At 37.6% G+C, this 20,922-nt stretch overlaps 1 protein-coding gene across 3 annotated transcripts in view; it reads left to right on the forward strand.

Moving 5' to 3' along the window:
* Positions 1–20,922, forward strand: part of LOC123518147 — a 77,632-nt gene that overhangs the window by 29,234 nt on the left and 27,476 nt on the right. Inside the window, exons 4-6 of one of the 3 annotated variants that reach the window (XM_045278845.1) lie at positions 10,831–10,968; positions 11,413–11,618; positions 12,268–12,741. In XM_045278845.1, coding sequence (XP_045134780.1) covers positions 10,831–10,968; positions 11,413–11,618; positions 12,268–12,590 — 667 coding nt within the window. In that variant the 3' untranslated portion in view covers positions 12,591–12,741. Of the gene's footprint in view, positions 1–10,830; positions 10,969–11,412; positions 11,619–12,267; positions 12,742–20,922 lie in introns of those variants that run through there. The other 2 variants (XM_045278843.1, XM_045278844.1) reach the window with 2 other exon arrangements.

Genomic DNA, 20,922 nt, shown 5'->3' on the forward strand with positions numbered 1-20,922 from the left:
CATCTACTTCATGCAGTTGTTTCATGCTGACTGTCATGCAGCATGATCGTGTGAACCGGCCTTTAGAGAGAGAGAGAGAGAGAGAGAGAGAGAGAGAGAGAGAGAGAGAGATGTTAAGTAATTAGCCTGTTCGCAGCTAGGCTCGTAGACACCTATCAGCGCTAGAATTTTTAATTGTCTCAGTTCCTGAGGCAAAGGGGTGACTTAGCTAATCTGGAAATCAATGTGTAGATAAAAGTACAACATGAATTGTTGCACATGTGCATTTAAAATTAAAAGCATAATTCAATGTTATTATTCTAATTTGCTGGTGTATGAAAAGTCTTTGTTAATGAAATTATAAGATAAAGTTAAAAACAGATAATAATTTTTATTTAAGTATGAGCACGAAAAATAAAATGATGCCAATTTTAGTTTTGCATTTAATCTGAGTGTTGAAAAATATGGATATCACTGTCACGTCCTATATATAAAGATAATCAGCGAAATAAAAACAATCAGCACCGCTGGCGGACGTGCGACGCACTAAACTTCGCGCCGTTAAGAAGACTGGTAAGGCTTGGAGTGTAAATGATGTTAAATCTGTATCCCACGAGGTAATGGCAAGAGGATCGGGAAACAATATCAGATTTTCGTTAACAGTAATTGTTCTTCTTGAGGTAGAAGCTGCCTCATGATCACTTACCTATGTAATATGAATTATGCCAGGGTTAGCAATGGCCTTCTCAACTATACACACAAGCTCAGCTTTATTGTATCCAGAATAAGGTATACCTCTTGCCTTAAGGAATTTCCTTAGGTCAGCTGCAGTACACGACAGTGGCGGTAAGGAATCCATTTGCTTTCAAGGTGTTGCTGTGAGAGCTAGGTAGGCTTCAGGGACAAGGGTAGCGGCTACCTAATGTTGTTGTGATTTGCTGCCAGCAGCTGACGATATCGTACCGGAAAGCATTAAGTCTGCAACACAATACACTTATCCCTCAGCTATCGCGCCCAATTGGGGCCAAAATAGCCGCGCTATAGCCGAAAACGCGATAGCCGAATTGAACAACTAATGGTGAAAATTGTTATTGGTACCATAACCACAAATTTTACTCCTAAATCCCTCATTTTTACTTCTTTTTAAATTACTGTATAATCCATTGGTACCAATTAAAACATGTCAAGGTTATAACATAAAAAAAAAATTACATCAGCTCATTGTATTTACTAGAGATGTACCGATGCATCGGTATCGGTATCGGAATCGGCGGTATCGGCCCTTTTTTGGGTATCGGTATCAGCTTATTTTATGCCGATACTTACGATACCTAAAAGGAATTTACTACTTGTGATATATTCGATATAAGTTATTGATTACTGAGTAATTTACCTTTGCAAATGGCTTCAAAAAGCTTCTAGAATTGCTCCTATTTCACAAACGTTCTCAGAAGGACTTACATCATCCCCCAAAACAAAGCCTCCCATCTGATAACGATCGCCGTCCACCAACTCATCCTGGTGTCCAGTGCAGTAATCACTATAAGTAGTAGTATCGGTATCGGTATCGATAGTAGTATTGGTATCTGCCCAATTAGGTGGTATCGGTATCGGTATCGGAATCTGCCAAAATTCTGGTATCGGTTTTGGCCAATGAGCTCAGATACCCCATGACGTCATGACTGGGCGCACGATAGCAGGCATCTGAAGTCGTGATAATGAAATTTTAGCAGCTTTTCATGGGTGCGTGATAGCAATAAAACGCGATAGCTGAAGTCGCGATAGCCAAGGGTTGACTGAACTATGTTTTCTATGTACTGCATGGACTTTTCTGTTGTTTGCTATACTCAAATGAAATTATGTATCAGTATACATCCGTTGATAATAGTATGAAATGATTAATTGCTTGCCTTGATACAATTTTATGCTGTTTTAAGAACATCATCTGAAATTATGAATTGAGGCTCAAACAGTGTTATTTGCAGTTAGTTATCATGAAATTAATTTACTTAAATTTCAGGTGCATTTGTGTGCAACTATACACCCATGTAAGCTTGTAAAACTTGCCCCAAAAAGTAGTGATTTTCCAGCAAGAATTTCAAAATCTAGCGCTGTCTGGCATCAAAACGCTGAGTGCGAACAGGCTAATTGCTATACCAAGAAAAATCAAACTTCAGGCCAACTTTCACCTGATATTCAGTTTATTTATCCTTCATTTAAATTAGGGGTTCTCAAATGTAAACAAAGGGCGCATCATTGTATCACATACAAAACTTATGTACCACATTTCCACAAGGCTTTCCATTTTATCCATTGTAGAGTCACGAGTTCAAGTGGTTCTTTTAGCTTGCAAGGAAGATACGGTCTCACCAGCCTTCTTAATAGAGTCTGCTGACTTGAAAATAGTAGAGACAGTAGATGGAGTCAAGATGGTGGCAAGCAATGCTATTAGTTTTCTCGCCTCTCTTGTGTCTGTGAATAATATCAAGCTTCACTTTGAGAGTAAGAGACTTCCTGGTGTTCTTAGCAACGCTAAGTGAACATTGCAGGGCGTTTTGGTGGTAAGTTGAGCGAGGAAAGACGAGCTGCTGGTGACACTTTTATTGTTTTGAACAGGGGGAGTGAGTGGTGCGCGTGTTGTCCACGAGAGGCGCTGGTGTATTCAAAAGCCTGTCGGCTTGCGTGTTATGGCGGGTATTTCAAACTGAAAAAATTACCTGGATAAAACTTCGTTAAAACAAGTTTGGTGTTCATTAAACGAGGAGATGGTAGTAAAATGAAACCTTCGTTGTAGCAAAATTTTGTTGTGTGAACTTTCGTTAAGTGGGGCTTGCCTGTACATGGCGAGTGAAAGGTAAATAAAAACATTTTCTGTTTATTTCTTTTGCGTAGTACTTTAATTTTTTTTTATTTTATTTATTATTTTTTTTAATGACTATTTTCATGTATTTTCATTTCTGAAGGAGTGTCTTTTGACGTGCTGGAACGCATTCACTATATTACATGTTATAATGGGTTCGGTATACGGTAATTTTGATTTGTGGTAAGGTTTTCAGGAACCCATATGTACTGTATAACGAAGACTTACTGTACAGCAATACTTCGCTTAATGAACAGGATAGGGGGTGTCAAAGCTGTTCGTAGAGCAAAAATTCGTTAAGCGGGCGTAATTTTCCCATAGGAAATAATGGAAATAAGGGGGATGCGTTCTGGGCTGGTTCCCAACATACCACATGAGTTAAAAAAGCATTATATATATTAGCTTTTTACAAACCTTCCCCCCAAGAAAGCATTGTTTTGTAATTCATAAAGTGAAATCTTGCATGGAATGCCAAAAAATAAAGCAGAGATGAGATTGCCCACAGACGAGGCGGAGACTCATGGCGACACGGCCGCTTCTTCTTCTTCTTATTGTGACCTTTTTAGCTTGCGTGTTGTCTTTCACTACGATATTTATATTTCCACTCCTCTATTGCCTGCTATAATGGATATCATATCTTAGTATTCATCTACGCTCATGCCATGTGCCACTGTGGCAGTGAGTGATAGTGAATTCCTAATGAAATACCGCAGTATTTCGTCACTGTCCCTCCAAGCATTCATGGATGCCATTTCGTGGCAGGAGGTTGCTCTGACGTTGTTAAAGAACCTTGGATCCAGCTCCAGGAGCGCTAGAAACAGGCGGGGAGGCAGCCAATGACAGCGAAGGTGCCGCGTTCGGTCCCTCATCTGGCAAATTCAAACCGGAAAAATCATGATTACTGGTACGATCCCTGCCTCTCCGCACGTGATGCTACTATCGTACATATATGATCACCGTACTTTAAGAGTTAAGCGGAGTATTACTTTAAAAAGCCAAGGTTGACGATGGCTACACCTGGTGAACAAGAGTGTTGTTTGGCGCTAACATCTTGTATTCTTGCTTTGTGTAGCACATCAGTGACTGAAAAAGAGTGTGAAATGCTAGTTTGTTTACGTCTGGCTGGCAGCATGGCTTTTACAAGCAACTCCTCTGTCTTATCTCATGCCTCTCCTTTGTCTCTTTTTGATAAAGAGGTACTTGTGGAACTTGTTAAGGAACACTTTGATGTCCTTAATGACAAGTCCACCAAGTTCTACGCCTTGAACAAGAAAGCACAAGCATGGCAAGAGATAGCAGGAAAGTTTTGTGACTCTACAGGTCACCTAAAAACTCCCTTACAGTTACACAAGATATGGGAGAACATCAAAGCTAGGTGAGTTACATTTTCTTTAAAGCTGCATGTCTAATGGATGCAAATGTGAACTCACTTTCATTGTTCTTTTCTAAAATAAACTAACCTAACCTAAGTCGTTTAGCAACCCTCAAACGCCCAGCAGCAGTGGGGCCCCTCGAGTGAGGTAGTGTCTTGAATGTAGTCTAATGTAATGTAATGTTAGATATGTCAGATCATCTTTTTTTTTTTTTTTTTTTTTTTTTTTTTTTTAGTTTATTTTGGCGTGTTTTGAATGAAATTGCTTTTCAGATTTTGTCAAGCAATCTTGATTTTTGAGGGAAGGTGTTGGGAGAAACAGGTATACAATATATTGAATTGATACCCATATAAAAAAAAAAAAAAAAAATGTTATCCTGATCACCAGTAGGATAGAGAATGGTTTCAAAATTTACAGATTTAATTAGCATTGAGACAACAAGTGATTGAGTTGTACATAATAAATTATAAGATGTGTGTTCATTATCAAGTTAAGTGTTGAAGATTTACTCATAATAACCCATCATGAAAACCTTTCCAGGAGCAAGAATGATTACTCCTGGCATAAGGCTGAGAGGGTCAAGACAGGAGGTGGTAGGACACCAAAGCCTGTTGATCCTCTTTCAGGAAGTGTCTTTCCTTTGCTGGACAATTAATTGGACCCACCATGCAATGCATGGGAAAGTGATCATGGACACCACACAGTTGTTGTTGAAAATGAAGGTTAGTCATGATGAACCAGTGAGGGAAAGTTTTTTTTTTTTTTTTTTTTTTATTTATTTATTGAAACCTTGGTGCTGTTTTTGGTATAATATCCACCCCCTTATATTTAAATACGTGGTATGTCAAATGTATTTGCTATACCAACTGAACTTAACCTGACAACCATATCTATTTAACAAACCAAACTAATCATAAGCAAACAAGGTACATAACATACCAACACAACACAAAAATTAGAGTACATATAAGTTAATTTCTTATTTATCTTCATGTGGGTTAAGAATAAAAAGTCTATAATTTTATTTTCAGCTGATGGATCTGTGACACTTTCTCTGTCACAGCTGGAGGATCCTATCCAAGAAGAAATCCCTCCTCAGCAAGTGCCCCATGGTGATCCAGCTGTCCCTCTTCAGCTTGTGCTCCACAGCAGTCCTGCTGTCACCATGGAACAGCCAGCAACTCTAAGGCCAAAGAAGAGGCACTTGGTAAAGAAGCTAGTACAAGATGCAAAGCTGGGAGCTTTGAAGCTAGCTGAGGAAAGGCATCAGCAAAACATGGAAGCTGATGAGTGTTTGTTTCAAGAATGGCTAGAACTGCTTCGCCATGAGAAACAGTTAATAACATCGTATTACACAAAAAAGGAATTTCTCATAGACCTTAAAATAAAACATGAAATTGCATGGCATGAAAAAGAAATGTCCTCTCTCTCTCTCTCTCTCTCTCTCTCTCTCTCTCTCTCTCTCTCTCTCTCTCTCTCTCTCTCTCTCTCTATATATATATATATATATATATATATATATATATATATATATATATATATATATATATATATATATATGGCCAGTGCAAGCAATATATTAGAACTGTGACTGTGATGTGATATTAAAGACAATGCTCAGTGTTACTTTATTATTAACCCACAAATTAATCTGTTAGGGATGACTTATTAGAGGGAAAGCAACAATAAAAAATTGTTTGGAATACTGATTGTTACATTTATTGACTTCAAGTTGTACAACGACAAATGTGTGTGTGTGTGTATATATATATATATATATATATATATATATATATATATATATATATATATATATATATATATATATATATACACTCGACCCTCGAAACAACGGACCTCCCATCAACGGATTTCGGAAACTACAGACAAATTCTGGAGTTCGGTTTAATCTATGGACGAATATTAAAGTGCGCGCGATTGTCCGTTCCTGGCAGATTATTGTCCGGTAGGTGGCGGGTCGGTCGCGTCATCAGCTGTTGGCCGCCATCTTCAGTCCGTGCGTTTTCAACCAACAGCGAACATTGTCCAGTGCTTACCACGGCTTTTTTATGCATTTGTACCCTTCTCACGAGTGCTTAACCTATAAAAAATGCCTCCTAAACTTAGTAAACCAGTGAAGCGTAATCGAAAAGCTCTTGCAGTTGCTGCTAAGCTTGAACTAATACGAAAATTAGAAAATTTTATGTATTTTACTTACATTTTATAGGTTTTTGCGTACTTTTGCAAAGAACGGATTTTTGCATCATAGTACAGTGAAAGGTTTAATGAAAGTAAAAATTATGAAGTTAAACATTTAGGCAGTTTAATTTGTCATAATGTACATTAAAGTATGTATGTAAGTAGCTTTATTTAGGCAGTTTAATAAAAGTCATTATAATGTACACTAATGTGTCGCTCTACATGCCACCAAAACGCCCTGCAATGTCACCTAGCGTTGCTAAGAAGACCAGGAAGTCTCTTACTCTCGAAGTGAAGCTGGATATTATTCACAGGCATGAGAGGCGAGAAAACTAATAGCATTGCTTCCCACCATGGCTTCACTCCATCTGCTGTCTACCATTTTCAAATCAGCAGACTCTATTAAGAAGGCTGGTGAGATATCTTCCTTGCAAGCGAAAAGAATCACCTGAACTCGTGACTCTGCAATGGATAAATGGAAAGCCTTGTGGAAATGGGGTACATAAGTTTTGTATGCGGTACAATGATGCGCCCTTTGTTTACATTCCACAGGTTGCCAGCTAGCGTATTTCCTGCTCCACTCCCTCCTTTCATAAGTTTAAGATCATCAACATTATAAAGTTACTTGCATACATACATTAGTGTACATTATAATGACTTAGTCTTAAAGTAAACTGCTTAAATGTTTAACTTCATAATGTTTACTTTCATTAAACCTTTTACTGTACTATGATGCACTCTCATGTTGTTTGCTCTCAATGGAAGCTGAAGTTAGGGGTTAAACTTATTATAATTGGTTTGCTTAACGAACATTCGCTCAATGAAGGATTTTTCAGGAACGTAACCGCTTCATTAAGCGGGGGTTGCCTGTATATAACATTTTCTGCTTAGAAATGCATGTTTTCTCATCTCTTTCAATATTTACAGAAAGTTGTGTTACACCCTGTATACGTATATATACACTATATGCATAAGGTATACTGGTGTACCAATACGGTATGGTTTTTAACGCTCCATACTAAAACACTGTCTCAGGAATGCTGAATTGCCATCCACGGTTAATGTGTTAACATAATGAAAGAAATAAGAGGACAATAACCCAAAATTTGGTGTGGGGTCGTCATGGTAAACATGGGGCCGTTAGGGTAAACATATGAGGCCGTCGTGGTAAAAATGGGGAGGGCCGTTGTGGTCAGGGGCCGTCTTGACCAGGAAACCTTTGAAAAATAGCGATCCAAGGAACTTTGTTTCTGCCTACTTTTCAATATGTTCCTGAAATGACTCCGGCAAATGTCATTAAACTGTGCAAGAAGACAACTTGTGTGGCACAAATTTAAAAATTTATGCGCGCAGAAATTTTGAGTTTTGTTTCATATCTTTCGTATGCTGAGTAATTTCTCTTAATATGAAGCAAAAAAATCTTCACATATCATTTTGTTAAATTAAATTTTCGTGTACAGAAGTTTTCGTATCTCGAGGTACCACTGTATTTATTTACTGCAAGTACTTCTGATAATGTATTCTATTTACTTTTGTCAAGGAAGTCAAGTAATCTGTGTAATCTGTGGGCATCAGTTATGGATCATTGCATTGCAATTATAGCTATATACACATAATTATTAGTGTTTCTATGTCAAAGACCAATCTCTGTGTACTGAGGGCATAACAATCTAAAACCTGTTCTCATGCTATATACGTATGATAGAGAGGTTGTCCACAAAAGGTACTTGAGCCTTTCATCATCTTAATCTCATGTGTTTTATATTTCTACCTGGAATTGTGCCATTTCTGTTCTTTACCTAACTTCTCAAACACTCATTATTAGAAAATGTCAAAATCTTTCAAAATTCAACTCCCTCCAAGACTTCTGCCAGTTGGACAAAAACATTTCCAGTAAATTTACTTCTTCATCTTTCTCTTCTTTATTTCATCCTAATGGCACCACTAACATCACATTAGTTTTAAAACTGAACTCTTCTCCTAAATCTTGGCTTTTAACTCTACCTTGAAAGATTCTGGGTCTGTCCCTCCCTCTCCTCCACCCTCTGACTATATCATGCCTCTGATAAGAATTATTCATAATGTTTTCCACTCCTTAGCTGGCCTAAATCCTCAGAAGGCTTTCATGCATGCACCTTGTCTGGCTAAACTCATCCAACTCTATCAATTTTTACCTTTCCTTCTTGCTGAAAGTTTGCCTACATTCAGCCTATTTATAAAAAGGATGACCATTCTAATCCTTCAAACTATCATCCTATGCAGCTTTAATTTCTTGCTTGTCTAAAGTCTTTGAATCTATCTCTAATAGGAAGATTCTTAAATATGTCACTTCACAATCTTCAATCTGATTGCCAGTGTGGTTTCTGTCAAAGTCACTCTGCTGGTGATCTGGTTTTCCTTACTTAGTCTTTGTTATCCTGTTTTAAAGATTTTGGCACAACTTTTGTTGTTGTCTTAGACATATCAAAAACTTTTGGTAGAGTCTGGCACAAAGCTTTGATCTCAAAACTACCCTCTTGTGGTTTCTCTCCTTCTCTCTATAATTTTATGTCAAGTTTCTTCTCCAACTGTTCTATTGCTGTTATAGTAGACAGCCATGGTTCTTCTAAATCTATTAACGGTGGTCTTCCTCGGTATTCTGTCCCATCCCCCATTCTCTTCCTATCATTCATTAATTATCTAAACCAAACTTCTTACCCTCTCCATTCTTATGCTGATGATGCCACCCTACACTTTTCCATGTCATTTCAGAGATGACTTACTGTCAAGAAGTTAACAGATCCTGCAGGGACACCGCATAACACCTGACTTCTGATTTTTCTAAGGTTTTAGATTGGGGCAGAGAAAACTTAGTAGTATTCAGAATTGCCTTGAAAATTCAATTGTTCCATCTATCAACTCAACTATCTCTTCTTCAGTGAATTGTTTCCCTCTTCTACACTGAATATCATTGGTCTGTCCTTTACTCTTAATTTAAACTGGAAATTTCCCATCTTATGTGTTACTAGAACAGTTACTATGAAATTAGGCATTCTGAGGCATCTCCACCAGTTTCTCTCATCGCCCCCCTCCTCAACTGCTAGCTCTTTATATGTGTGGGGGGGTTCCACTTAGTTTTATTAAATAGGGTGGAATCAAAAGCTTCTTATCAACTCCTCTCTCTGACTGACTATCTTCAGCCTTTTTCTCACTGCCAGAATGTTGCATTTCTTGCTATCTTCTACCACTATTTTCATGCTAAAGGCATTTCTCCACTTATGCGTGTTTAGAATATGCAATTTTGGAATAACATGAGGTAAAAGAATCTAGTCATTTTTTCATATTACATAGGTTACTTAGAATAACACAATGTCAAGATGCTTTGCTGGTAAAGCAAATCTTGAGAGTTACGAGATTCCATGAGATGTTTGTTTGCGCCACCATATTGTTATCACAGCTGATCACAGCACAGATGTGCTTCAACTCCAGGACAAGTAGTGATGCATGATAAACATCATCAGGACAGTCAGTGTATGTTTTCTTGCTGTCATTACACATTGTTATTGTACCAATGATTATCCCTTATTTATTCTAGCTGAGAGGTCCACAAAAGCATTTTATATATGTGCTGCAGGGTCTGCAGGATGCATGCCAAGTTGCTCTTTCAGATGCAGATGTTGTCATTAGATGCTGTTACTGTAACAATGATGATCCCTAGTTTATTCTAGCTGAGATGTGCACACAAGTGTTTAATATAGGATATGTGCTGTAGGGACTGCAGGATGCATGCCCAGATGCTCTCCCAGATACAGGTCTTCCAGTAATGGATTAATCTATTTTGTATTAATTTCTATGAGGAAAATTGCTTTGGTTTAGTGAACCCTTGAACAGTATACTGTTCAGTTCAGTAATGTTCACTTTATGCAATTGTTACATTACGCGATCACTTCAGGAACGTATCCCTTGCATAAATTGAGAAATATCTGTTATTGCCCTTGTGATCTTGTTAACTGCATGCTTCCCCTCATGCAGCTTTGCTACACTAGGCTTTCTACTTCTTCTCACCCCTAGTCTGTCCAATTCTTTAATGCAAGAGTTAACCAGCACTTCAGTCATTCCAACCTTTCTCTGGTAAACTCTGTAACTCCCTACCAGTTTCTGTATTTCCATTTTTTAATGACTTGACTTCATTTAAGAGGAAGGTTTCAAGCCATTCATTCTTTTTTATGGCTAACCCGCTCAGACCTGCAAGGGGACTGGCAACTAAATGGGCCTTATTATTATTTTTTTTTTTAATGGGCCTTTTTATTATTTTTTTTATTTATTTATTTATTTATTTATTTATTTATTGTTACCATTTTCCAGCTTTCTCCTCTTACATTGATAAGAAAAAATAATAAACTTACAGAACTGTGCAAATGATATGGTTTTTTTTTTCAGAGAGGAAGGTCAGTTTATGCAGGAAGTGAAAGAAGAGTTTGAGATCAAAGTAGAAGATGAGGTTATGGGACTCCCTGATGAGCCATTCTTCCCCAACCAGCAGGAATCTACAGGCAAGCAAGACACCATTAGAACAAGGTAAGGATACTGCAGTCTGTCTACTGATGTGAATATCTTGTCCAGGGTTGGACAGGAACCACCATCAATGTTTATAGTATGAGTTGTCAATTGTTGCATCCATTTTATTCTCACTCAGTCTCATTCTATTTAGCAATCTTCTATTATTCTCTCTCTCTCTCTCTCTCTCTCTCTCTCTCTCTCTCTCTCTCTCTCTCTCTCTCTCTCTCTCTCTCTCTCTCTCTCTCTCTCTCTCTCTCTCTCTCTCTTGCTGTGTTCAGTAAAAAAATTTCAGTCAAATGACATTCTATGTAAATTATTGAAAAAACTAAATAGTTTGCCATAAGTATTTTATTTTTTGCATGACTTGCAATAGTATAATGATTACAAATAATTAAAATAAAAAAGAAAAGCACCTTTAGAATTAGGACTACATATTTTATCTCCTGACTGGTGTAAACAAAGACCACATCACAGTGGAAGCGCAGTGATGGCCAGCCAAGGGATGAGAGAAGTTGAGATGAGTCTAGTAGAAGCAGTGAGGGATCACCCAACCCTGCAGGATTCTCAAAATGAAAAACATAAACTGAGAAGACACCATAAAAGCCAGTTCATCTCAGTGGGAGAGAGTATGAACTCTTTGGATCCTCAATTAGGAATGTTTACTGCTGGTAAGTTACTTGTATATATTGTATTATTAAAAGTTATGCATTTAATCAAAGTACACCTAGTGTCTTTGCTTCAAGTCCCTTAGGGCTCGAGCTCCATATTTAATAAGACTGGCCTCATATGGTTAATGTAAGTTAGTATGGATACTATTTGACACCTCAATCTAAGTAATTCATTTCACTCTATTGACTCTATTTTGTAGTAAAATAGATAAGTGTATTTAACCCCTAAAGGACAGGTAGACTGAATATCTCTGCCATGCAGTTTGGGGTAAATTTGATTTTCCACAATACAGGGATTTCTCGATTTATAAGTGCTGGGAATAAGTGATTTTGGAATAACACTAGGTAAAAACCTAGTCATTGTTTCACATTACACAGATTAATTAGAAAAAAAACAATGTCAAGAAAATTAAGGTACGTGACTGGTTTAATTCTTTGATGTGGGCCATATTCTACAAACCATCATACCGAATGATGTGGTCATAGTGAGACAAAATAACACATTTTAGATATTAGCCCATCTCTGACAGGCTCTAACCTTGTGACGTATTCATAAAGGGCCCCACACACACTCAGGCGGCCTCTTCGGCCGCCTGAACACCTAATGTCACCCACACACTATTCAGTCCTGCCTCAAGGCCACTCTCAGTTCTAGAGAGACACTGCGGAGTGAAGATCATGGCATCTCCCTTAGATAAAGAGGAATTGGATTTACTTGCGGCTGCAGCTGTAGCGGCGACGTTATTACAGAAGACCAAGAAGAGGAGAAAGAGGAGAGTATGGACCAAGGAGTGGCTGCTGAAAAGGGATGGACTGTCACATTTGAAGTTACTGGAGGAGCTGAGATTAGAACCAGTAGATTGGCTCAATTATCTTAGGATGGATGAACAGACTTACTTGACGCTGCTGTCTCTAGTAAGTCCTTTTATTAAAAAGCAAGACATGTATGCGCAAGGCCATATCACCTCATGAGAGACTAACTGCTACACTCCGCTTCCTGGCAACAGGTCGATCATATGAAGATCTGAAGTTTTCGACATGCATTTCTCCACAAGCCCTGGGATGCATTATACCAGAGACATGTGATGCAATAAGAAAGGCACTGCAAGCAGACTACATGAAAGTAAGTACAATAGGTTACACTAGCTACTAGAAATGGTAACAATTGGTGAGGACATTAAAAAATAATCAGCTTTTGATATCTTTATTGGAATGACATTGTTATGCGAAAAAAGAAAATGAAATTATTGTCCTAGTGTGCAAAGCAGCACAAAATAGATACAGTTTGAGTACCTAATTATATGTAATTTATTGTAGTTTGCTGCCCCTGAGGTTTATCATCTTGGACAGACATTTGGAGAGGAGTTAATGGTGAAACATAAGTGAAAGAATAAGGTGTTGATGAGTCTTTTAATTCCATGTTTGTTGTTAGTTTTCCACTGAGGCCTTGATACAATACATCATTTATTAACTTTTCTGCGAGAGAGAGAGAGAGAGAGAGAGAGAGAGAGAGAGAGAAGCAGTTGCATATCTGCTGTCATTTTCCTGAGTTTTGTTGCAACATTTTTTCCCACAATGTCAAACTCATCCTCTGGCCGGGAAGATGTGATGCGCTCTCCGATGAGTTTGAGAACATTTTCAGCAGGACTAGTCGAAGGTCTCTGTTTTTTTTTCTCGCTCCTGCAGTGAGAGAATTAACTGCTGGTTCTGAACTCTCTGTTAATGGTCGATCATGGTCACTGCAGACACTGCTGTGTAACACGAGTTTATGCAAATACTTCTAGAGGTGAAAGTACAAGTTATTCTAAGTAGAAATTGTTCTATGCACATATGCATTTTGAGGCTTTGTTTAGTTGTGGGGTGAAATTCAAGTGTGGCGGGGTTAATTAAAAGTTCGGTCTGGGCAAACACTGGAACACGGCGGAAAATGCAGAATACAGCTGGAATACAGGTTAGGTTTTGTACCTATATACATGATATAACATGTATTCCGGCGTGTTCCACATTTTAAACTGTTCCACATTTTACCTTTAATACATGAGTGAAGGTTTAAATGAGCGCTCGTAACTTAACCTAACCTAACCTACATTAGGTTAGGTTAGGCTAAGTATCAGCCTAACACCTGGTACTATACATTGTACTAACTGTCCTTAATACATGCAGGAAGGTTTTAATGAGCATTCTTAACCTAACCTATTCTGCACTTTTACCTAGGGACTTCCAGTAACTTATAGGGAGATTTTCCTACATTTTTCAAAGTCCATATAACTGAAATATGCCTCCCTCCCTAAAGCCCCCAATGCCGCACAATGACCCCCAAGCTTGTTGGAGGGGTTGAGGGGTAGGTGTAGATATAAGGAATATCTTAAACTGTATATTTACCTGGGAATATTAGGTTAATCTAACCATACCAAACCTATCCTAGCTTCCAATTACTTAAAAATAAACTTCATGGTAATTAAATTAAAGGCCGTTAATAGATTTACACTTCCTAAATAAAGGCATGAAATGTAGGTAAGGCTCTTTGAAATATATAATGTAATCTTGCTAGTTTATGTTGTACTAACCTGTGGCCAAATACCGTAACGTAATTGCCAGACGTTCCTCTGCTGTCACAGCCTTCCGCATATCTGTATCTTGTTTGGTGATTGCCGATCTCACAAGCTCCAAAATTTCATGGAACTGGTGTTTGTTCAGCCTCATGAATTTTCTATAGCCTTCCTCATCTTCGAGGGACAGCTCCTGGACCAAGTTCCTGAACAAGCTTCTTTCTTGCCTTCTTGCTAGCCACCTTCGCATCCAAATCCTTGCCTTCCTTTTTCGTTTGTTCTGCTCTTGCAGTGCAATTGCATAAAGTCCAACAGCTAAGATAGCGTGGTCTTTCGTCATTCCTCTCTTTCACTTCAGTTACAAGCTCTTTCATTTTCATTCGCTCATCCTGTGACATATTTCTTCTTATGTAAATTGTTTTGGTTTCCTCAGAGTCCTTAAGTTTCCAAGCAAAACCTCAACAAGGCCTCAGCTGCCAACTGAGACTTTAATTTCAATTTTAATGGTCTATTCTTGCCTTCCTCAAAAGCTCCTAATCTCATACTTTCTTCTACCTCAGCATATAGGTCCTCTTCTTCCACAGAAATCTTGTTCAGTAAAGACTTAATCCTGTCATTTTCCTTATCCCTCCTGTCCTGCCAGTTCCTGTTAGTTTCTTCCCTCAATCCTATTATGATCACACATTTTTTCTTTTCAGCAATATCTCTCACCACATACTCATTTTCCTTTAGTGCCTTTACCATTTCCCTCTGCGTAATCCCTTTATTTTCCTCTTCCTGCTTTTTCACTATCTCCCTAAAAGACCTTTGTACCTCCTGATGTTATGGTTCACTTCTTTCATCCTGGTATCAATTAGATTAAGGCATTCCTCCTTCCTGTGTGTGTGTGTGTGTGTGTGTGTGTGTGTGTGTGTGTGTGTGTGTGTGTGTGTGTGTGTGTGTGTGTGTGTGTGTGTGTGTGTGTGTATTTACCTAGTTGTAATTTTACAGGGCCTGGGCTTTATGCTCTTGTAGCCCCATCTCCATATCTACACTTATCCATTTTTTCTTTAAAACTATGCACACTTGTTGCTGACACCACTTCTTCACTCAAACTGTTCCACGTCTCAACACATCTTTGTGGGAAACTATATTGTTTAACATCTCTCATATATCTTCCCTTTTTCATCTTTTTACTATGCTATCTTGTGCTTTGAATGTCATATTCTTCTCTTAGGATCAGTTTCTCATTATCTACTTGGTCCATTTCGTTGATCAATTTATAAACTTGTATCAGATCCCTTCTCTGTTCCAGGGTTGGTAGATACATAGCCTTTAGTCTCTTCTCATATGTCATCTTCAAATTCTGGAACCATTCTTGTAGCCATTTTTTGTAGTCTCTCCAACTTCCTTATGTGTTTCTTTTTATGAGAGGTCCTGCATGTTCCAATCTGGGTCTTATTATAGTACTTATCAATTTCTTCATCATATCTTTGTCCATGTAGTGAAATGCTACTCCAATATTCCTTAGCAAATTATATGGCTCTCTGAAAATTCTATCAGTATGGCTTACCGGTTGATTGTTTTCTTCCATCGTCACTCTAAAGTCCTTTTCCTTTTTTACTTTCTCCAGTTCTATTCCATCTCCCATCTTATAGATTCTTACGGGTCGTCTTTCACTTTTTCCTATTTCCATGACATGGCTTTTGTCCACATTGAATTCCATCTCCCACTTTTTACTCCATTCCCAGATATTATTTAGGTCTTCTTGCAGTATTTCACAATCCTCTTTTGGCTTTATAACTCTGCACAGTTTCGCATTGTCTGCAAACAGATTTATGTAGCTGTTCATTCCTGGCATGTTGTTTATATATATGAGGAAAAGTATTGGCGTCAGTACTGTCCCGTGTGGTACTCCTCTTTCTACTGCTCTCCACTTGGACTTCATGTGTGTGTGTGTATGTGTGTGTGTGTGCGTGTGTGTGTGTGTGTGTGTGTGTGTGTGTGTGTGTGTGTGTGTGTGTGTGTGTGTGTGTGTGTATATTTACCTAGTTGTAGTTTTACAGGGCCTGGGGTTTATGCTCATGTGGCCCCGTCTCCATATCTACACTTATCCAATTTTTCTTTAAAACTATGCACCCTCGTTGCTGACACCACTTCCTCACTCAAACTGTTCCAAGTCTCAACACATCTTTGCGGGAAACTATATTTTTTAACATCTCTCAGACATCTTCCCTTCCTCAGTTTCTTACTATGCGATCTTGTGCTTCTAATGTCATATTCTTCTCTCAGGATAAGTTTCTCATTATCCACTTGATCCATTTTGTTAATTTATAAACTTGTATCAGATCCCCTCTCTCTCTTCTCTGTTTCAGGGTTGGTAGATCCACAGCTTTTAGTCTCTCCTCATATGTCATCCCTTTAAATTCTGGAACCAGTCTTGTAGCCATTTTTTGTAGTCTCTCCAATTTCTTTATGTGGTTCTTTTTATAGGAGGTCCATACCACTCTTGCATATTCCAATCTTGGTCTTATTTCAGTACTTATCAATTTCCTCATCATTTCTTTGTCCATATAGTGAAATGCTAATCCAATATTCCTTAGCAAATTATATGTCTCTGAAAATTTTCTTCCATCGTCACTCCCAAGTCCTTTTCCTTTTTTTACTTTTTCTAGTTCTACTCCATCTCCCATCTTATAGATTTCCACTGGTCATCTTTCACTTTTTCCCATTTCCATGACATGGCTTTTGTCCACATTGAATTCCATCTCCCATTTTTTACTCCATTTCTAGATCTTGTATTTCACAATCCTCTTTTTGTTTTATGACTATGCAGAGTTTCGCATTGTCCGCAAACAGATTTTTGTAGCTGTTCATTCCCTCTGGCATGTTGTTTTATATGTATGAGAAAAAGTATTGGCGCCAATACTGACCCCTCTGGCACTCCGCTGTCTACTGCTCTCCACTTGGATTTCATATCTTTAACTACCGTCCTTATTTCTCTCCCCCTCAAGTAATTTTCCATCCATCTCAATGTGCTTCTTTTTTAAGCCACCTTTCTTCTCTAACTTCCATAGTAATCTTTCATGTGGCACTTTATCAAACGCCTTTTTTAAATCTAAATAAATACAGTCAATCATCCCTGTCTCTCTTGTACTTTATCAACTATTCTAGAGTAGAAACTCAAATTTATTACAGATGATCGACCTTTTCTAAAATCAAGTTGGCTATTTGATAATATTTTGTTGTCTTCAAGAAACTCAATCCATTGTTTCTTTATTACTTTTTCACACATCTTGCATATTACACTAGTTCGTGATACCAGTCTGTAATTTAAAGGTTCTTCGTTCCACTCTTATACTGTATATGTGAACCACCTCAACTCTTTTCCATTCTGTTGGTACTGTTCCATTTACTATTGAGCATTTTATAATGTTGTATATAGGACTTGCTAGTTCTTCTCTACATTCTTTTAATATTCTGCCTGAGACTTCATCTGGCCCCATTGCCTTCTCCTCATCTAATTCCGTCATCAACTCTTTTATTTCAAGCTTGGTTACTTTGATCTCTTTCATATGGACAGTCTCTCTATTACCCTGTTTTCTTTCAAATTTGGATTCCTTAGTAAAGACCTGAAATTTACTATTTAACAGTTCTGCCATACTTTTTGGGTCTTCCACCATCTCATTCTCTCCTTTTAACCTTTCTATTGTTTCTTTTTGCCTTATTTTTCTTTATATGAATCTGTAGAGCAATTTCAGTTGTTCCCTACATTTTTTGACAATGTCCTTTTCATAGTTCCTTTCTTCTTCCTTTCTTACCTTAGCATATTCATTTCTTGCTGTATTGAAGTTTTCCTTATTTTCTGGATTTCTATTTCTCCTCCACCTTTTCTATGCTCCATATCTTTTCTCCTTTGCCCTAGCACACCTTGCATTAAACCAATCTTTCTTTCCTGTGTGTGTGTGTGTGTGTGTGTGTATTTACTTAGTTGTATTTACCTAGTTGTAGTTTTACAGGACCTGGGCTTTATGCTCGTGTGGCCCCGTCTCCAATCTTACTTTAAAAGTATGCACACTCGTTGCAGACACTACTTCTTCATTCAAACTGTTCCATGTCTCAATACATCTTTACGGGAAACTATACTTTTTAATATCTCTTACACATCTTCCCTTCCTCAGCTTCTTACTATGTGATCTTGTGCTTCAACTGGCATATTCTTCTCTCAGGATCAGATACTCATTGTCCACTTGGTCCATTCCATTTATCAATTTATAATCTTGTATGTGATCCCGTCTCTCCTTTCTCTACTCCCATGTTGGAAGATCCATAGCCTTTAGTCTCTCTTCATATGTCATCCCTTCAAGTTCTGGGACCATTCTTGTAGCCATTTTTTTTAGTCTCTCCAGCTTTCTTATATGTTTCTTTTTGTGAGGGGTCCACACTACTCCTGCATATTCCAATCTGGGTCTTATTATAGTACTTATCAGTTTCTTCATCATTTCTTTGTCCATGTAGTGAAATGCACTCCGCTTTCTACTGCTCTCCACTTGGACTTATATCTTTGACTACCATCCTTATTTCTCTCCCCCTCAAATAATTTTCCATCCATCTCATTGTGTTTCCTTTTAAACCACTTCTCCTCTAATTTCCACAGTAACCTTGCATGTGGCACTATATCAAATGCCTTTTTTAAATCCAAGTAAATACAGTCAACCCATCCCTCTCTCTCTTGTATCTTATAAACTATTCTAGAGTAGAAACTCAGTAAATTTATTACACATGACCGACCTTTTCTAAAGCCAAATTGGCTACTTGATAGTAATTTGTTGTCTTCAAGGAACTCGATCCATTGTTTCTTTATTACTCTTTCACACATCTTACATATTACACTAGTTAGTGATACTGGTCTGTAATTTAAAGAGGTTCTTCCTTCCTTCCGCTCTTATATATGGGAACCACCTCAGCTCTTTTCCATTCCACTGATACTGTTCCATTTTCTACTTAGCATTTTATGATGTATATAGGACTTGCTAGTTCTTCCCCACATTCTTTCAGTATTCTGCCTGAGACTTCATCTGGTCTCATTGCCTTTTCTTCATTCAATTCCTTCATTAATTCTCTTATTTCAAGCTTGGTTACATTAATCTCTTCCATATACATGGTCTCTCTATTACCCTGTGGTCTTTCAAATTTGGATTCCTTAGTAAAGACCTCCTGGAACTTATTATTTAACAGTTCTGCCATACTTTTTGGGTCTTTCACCATCCCATTTTCTCCTTTTAACCTTTCTATTGTTTCTTTGTCTTATTTTTCCATTTATGAATCTGTAGAACAGTTTCGATTGCTCCTTGTATTTTTCGACTATGTCCTTTTCATAGATCCTCTGCTCTTCCTTCCTCACTTTTACATATTCATTTCTTGCTATCTTGAAGTTTACCTTATTTACTATATTTCTATTTCTTCTCCACCTTTTCCATGCTCATTCCCTTTTCTCTTTTGCCTAGCACACTTGCATTAAACCAATCTTTCTTTCCTTCTTCCTTAGGTCTATATTTCGGGACATATTCCCTGACTCCTGTTTTGTATATTTCCAAAAATAAGTTATATTTCTCTAGCACTCCCTCAGAGTTTTCTATTTCCTAGTTCTTGAGATTCTCAATATCAGCCTTTCTATGATTTAATCAGTCCCCTTTGTATGATTCATCTCTCTTCTTTTCCCTCTTCTATATCCATTTCTAATATTACATGATCACTTTCCCAATGGGCACTTATATCTTATATCATCATTCATTTGTATAACCCTTGTAAAAACCAGGTCTAATCTTGCTGGCTCATCATTTCCTCAGAATCTTGTGTTTTCCCTTACTCTTTGGTCCATCATATTATCTGTCATTAGGTTCAGGAATCTTTCTCCCCAGGCTTCTTCCCCTATACCACTTTCATAATTTTCCCAGTCCACTTCTTTACAGTTGAAATATCCTACTAATATCACTTTTCTCCTTTCCTTAATAATTCTTGTTAGACTCCTTATTGTGTCATCTATCATGTCTTTATATTCTTGATTGGTCCATGAATTTGTTTTTGGTGGCACATATGTTACAATGTTAACTTTTTTTTTATTAATATGCATCTTAATATACAGTACTTCTGCTTTTCCGTCTCCACATTCCACTTGGTTTACCACCATCTCCTTCCTTGACATTATCATGGCTCCTCCTCCTCCTTTACCCCCTGTCTCTCCTCCATACATTATACCTATTATCCAAGTCTATTTTGATTGCCTCATTTAGTTTTGTTTCAGCCAAGCATACAATATCGGGTTCTTCTTTCTTTATGTAATCTCTTAATTTTAATTTACTTGATAAACCCGTCTATGTTCGTATACATCATTTTTAGTCTCTTACCTTTATCACTTTTAGTTAAACTTGTTCCATTTTTTCCTCTTCCTTCTCTTTTATATACTATTTCCTTATCCTGTCTCCTAGAATTCTCCAAAAAAATGCCTTTTTTTCCTCTTCTGACCTTTCATTATTTTTCTCCCGTACTGCTGCTGCCAGTCCGTTGTATCTCTTCCTTTCTTCCTCCTCTCTCTCTCTCTCTCTCTCTCTCTCTCTCTCTCTCTCTCTCTCTCTCTATATATATATATATATATATATATATATATATATATATATATATATATATATATATATATATATATATATATATCCTTGGAACCTTCTGTTTCTCTGAGTTTAGTTGTTCTATATAATATTTTTTTATTGCTGCTTGTG

The sequence above is a fragment of the Portunus trituberculatus genome, chromosome 43 (assembly GCF_017591435.1).
Source record: "Portunus trituberculatus isolate SZX2019 chromosome 43, ASM1759143v1, whole genome shotgun sequence".
Taxonomy (NCBI): Eukaryota; Metazoa; Arthropoda; class Malacostraca; order Decapoda; family Portunidae; genus Portunus; species Portunus trituberculatus.